We start from the raw sequence: 3,693 nt of genomic DNA, 5'->3' as shown, positions 1-3,693 counted from the left end.
CGCAGCCCGGCACCAGCTCAAACTCAGAGCGAGTTCTTAAGGGCTCAATGGGTAGGTGTAAGGCCACATCACCCTCTTCTCTCTTACCAACCACTAACAACTAACCCACTGTCCTGGACAGACAGCCCAGATAGCTGAGGTGTATGCCCAGGACAGCGTGTTTGAACCTTAAATGGATACAAGCACGAAAATAAGTTGAAATGAAATGAAATGACATCAGCCGCATATGGCTGGTATTCACTGTAGAATATCGATAGGCTGCGCGCTGTTGTGTTTCCTTTTAATCTTATTTTAGGTCTAAAAAAATTTAATAGTAATGTTATGTACGTAATATTTCGCCTCCCGTTAATGGTTGGCAATTGGCATTCAATTTTAAACTCATATAATATTCATTAACTAATATATTTACATTTTTAAATCCATGTTTTGTCTATATGTTGTTATATGTTGTATGTATGAACATGAAAGTGCTTAGCTCGGTTAAGGGGGGGGGGGGGGGGGGGGGTCTTACCTGGCAGTATCCCCCCCCCCCCCCCGCTCCCATTTATTTTCTTACCTATATTCCAGAGCTCAGCAATGTCAGACTAGTCATTTTGTTCAGCAGTATATAAAGACGTTTCTCCCATGCTGACAGTCTCAGTGTGTGTATCACCCATGCTGACAGTCTCAGTGTGTGTATCTCCCATGCTGACAGTCTCAGTGTGTGTATCTCCCATGCTGACAGTATCAGTGTGTGTATCTTTCATGCTGTGTTCTAAAACCTTCACAATGTCACTATAACCCTCGTGATGGGCAATGTCTAAAGCAGTGTCTCCATTCTTATTATTCTTGTTTATATCTGCACCACATTCTATCAACAGCCGTACCATCTCAATGTAACCTTTTTTACAACCCAACATTAGTGCAGTGTCTCCATTATTATTATTCCTGTTCATATCTGCACCACATTCTATCAACAGCCGTACCATCTCAATGTAACCTTTTTCACAACCCAACATTAGTGCCGTGTTTCCACGTGATGTACATGCATTCACACAACAACGTCCACTGTTTAGAAGACAACGTGCAGGTGATTCCCTATCATTATGTACAGCAACATGTAATGCAGTGAGTCCAGAAGCCTTCTTCTTGTTAACATTTGCCTTGCCTGTTATCAACAACCGTACCATCTCAGTATAACCTTCTCTACAACCCAACATTAGTGGTGTGTTTCCCCATAATGTAGATGCATTCACATCAGATCTATGCTTTAGAAGACAATAAGCAACTGTTTTATCATCGCCAAGTACAGCAAAGTGTAAAGCAGTTCGTCCAAATTCATCCTTCTTGTTAACATCTGCCTTGCATGTTATCAACAGCTGTACTATCTCAATATGACCTTCAAAACAACCGATCATTAGTGCCGTGTATCCACCTGATGTGGATACATCCACGTCACATCCATTATCTAGAAGACAACGTACAATTATTTTCCAACCATTAAGTACAGCAAAGTGTAAAGCAGTTCGTCCAAATGCATTCTTCTTGTTAGCATCTGCCTTGCGTATTATCAACATCTGTACTATCTCAATATGACCTTTAAGACAACCCATCATTAGTGCCGTGTCTCCACCTGATGTAGATGCATCCACATCACATCCATTATCTATAAGACAACGTACAATTATTTTCCAACCATTGAGTACAGCAAAGTGTAAAGCACCTTTCTTCTTATAATTACATTTGTCTACTTTAACTTTCTGTTCTATCAACAGTTCTACTATTTCAATATGTCCATGCTTAGAAGCCAGCAATAACGCTGTGCATCCATCCTGTCTAGCATTATCGACATCACATCCATTCGCTAGAAGACAATTCACTGTGTCCGTCTTACCATTAATTGTGGCTCGATGTAGAGCGGTTTCTCCTGACGTATCAGCTGTGTCTATATCTACTCCGTAGTTTAGTAATAAGCGAGCTGTTTGAGTATATCCTTTCTCACATGATACCAGCAGTCCCGCTTCCATAGCTTTCTTAAACTTTTCATTCGTGTATCTTGCCGTTTGTACAACCACTTTGAAATGAATAGGAATATGATCAGACGGATGTTCGGTATATACTTCTTTATATTGCTTATGCAGTTTAATATCATTAATTTCTTTAGCGTCATCAGTTATCAACAAATCAAGTATTGCCTCGTTGCGCGTGAATTCTTCCATGTGTTGTTTTAAACCAAGTGATTTGAGCTTGTCATTGAAATGCTTAGTCATCGAGGATTGGTCATTCTCCAGAGGAACGTTGAAATCCCCAGCAATGATAACGTTATTTGGTTTATCAAGTGCGTTGATATGTGTCTCAAAGTTATCAACTGAGGTTTGCAAGACAGACGGTGAATTTGTTTTGTCAGGAGGCCAATACATGCAAATGAGCCTACAACTGAAGTGGTTTTTCATAACACCTTCGACAAATTCAAACGATTGACAGTCTTCACGATGAATTTGTTTGACAGACAGTGACGTTTTAAAAACTATTAAAACCCCACCACCAACATCTTTCTTCTTGCTATATGAGTTATCTTCTCGGTCTTTTCGTATTCCTGAATAGCCATTTGGAATAAAATCATGTGTCTTATGTGCTTTTTTAAACCACGTTTCTGTTACCATACACACATCCAAATCGTTTTCGATTATATGCGTTTTAAAGGATTCTTTTTTGTTATTCAAACTCTGAGCATTCATGATGCACATTTTAAGAACAGTCAATTCATGTATTATTTCAAAGTCGAGCAACAAATAAACCACCTTAGTGTTATTCTCTTGACAAGCAAGTTCCAGTTCGGGCCACCTCTCATCATCCCCGCAGTATTCATTTAATAGATATTTGGCCGTGTCATCATGTTTATTCCACAAAGCAAAATACAAAGCATTCCTGTTATCCCTTGTCCGTATGTGTATATCTGCATGGTGAAAAATCAAAATGTCGACTATATCTTCATATCCCTCTTGAGCAGCAGCTATCAGTGGAGTATTACCATCCCCATCTCTGCTGTTTACATCCATGCCACTCTCTAGTAAACTATTTACTATTTCTTTATGGGGTTTCTTCACAGCATAATGTAAAGCATTGTCTCCGTGCCTATCAACAACGTATATATCAGCCCCAGACTGTAAAAGAATCTCAACTATAGCAATATCATTATCTGTCCTTTTATGAAAAGAAACTAGCATTAACGCTGTTCTTCCGTTTTCGTCCTTAGCATTCACACCACAGCCTATATGCTTTTTCACGTTTTGAAGATTCCCTTCAATTACTGCGTCGTGTAATGGAGTTCTAGCCTCTACCATTGTTATGAACGTGTGGTTTCTAACTGCTCTACACGTTTAAACAACATTTCAATGAACACCAAAGACAAACAGTCCATTGTCGATTGCCGCCAGGAACTGAAGTACAGAGCAAAATACACTGGAATGAAAGACTGAATGGATACATGTATTGAATATATATATATATATATATATATATATATATATATATATATATATATATATATATATATATATATATATATATAAAACGTGTATATTAAACGTGTTTCTGATGATCATAATATTTGTACTAGGTTAAATTTCATTTTATTTCCTAAAATATTTTGTTTCATACGTACGGAATTATTTGAAGACAAAATCCAGTTTGGGCTTCTTACAAATGTTAAGA

At 38.1% G+C, this 3,693-nt stretch overlaps 1 protein-coding gene across 1 annotated transcript; it reads right to left on the bottom strand.

The window, feature by feature from the left end:
• Positions 1 to 584: 584 nt before the first annotated feature.
• LOC121385031 (putative ankyrin repeat protein RF_0381) lies at positions 585 to 3,407 on the bottom strand. The gene has a single exon (XM_041515567.1). The coding sequence runs from the start codon at positions 3,321 to 3,323 to the stop codon at positions 585 to 587; it is 2,739 nt and encodes a 912-aa protein (XP_041371501.1). The 5' UTR covers positions 3,324 to 3,407.
• Between the last annotated feature and the right edge of the window lie 286 nt (positions 3,408 to 3,693).

This window comes from Gigantopelta aegis, chromosome 11 (genome assembly GCF_016097555.1).
Source record: "Gigantopelta aegis isolate Gae_Host chromosome 11, Gae_host_genome, whole genome shotgun sequence".
Lineage (NCBI taxonomy): Eukaryota > Metazoa > Mollusca > Gastropoda > Neomphalida > Peltospiridae > Gigantopelta > Gigantopelta aegis.
This window is presented reverse-complemented; position numbering and strand designations above follow the sequence as displayed.

What these genes read in the sequence shown, in the direction of transcription:
- LOC121385031 (XM_041515567.1), bottom strand. Translation starts at nt 3,323, where the DNA reads ATGGTAGAGGCTAGAACTCCATTACACGACGCAGTAATTGAAGGGAAT.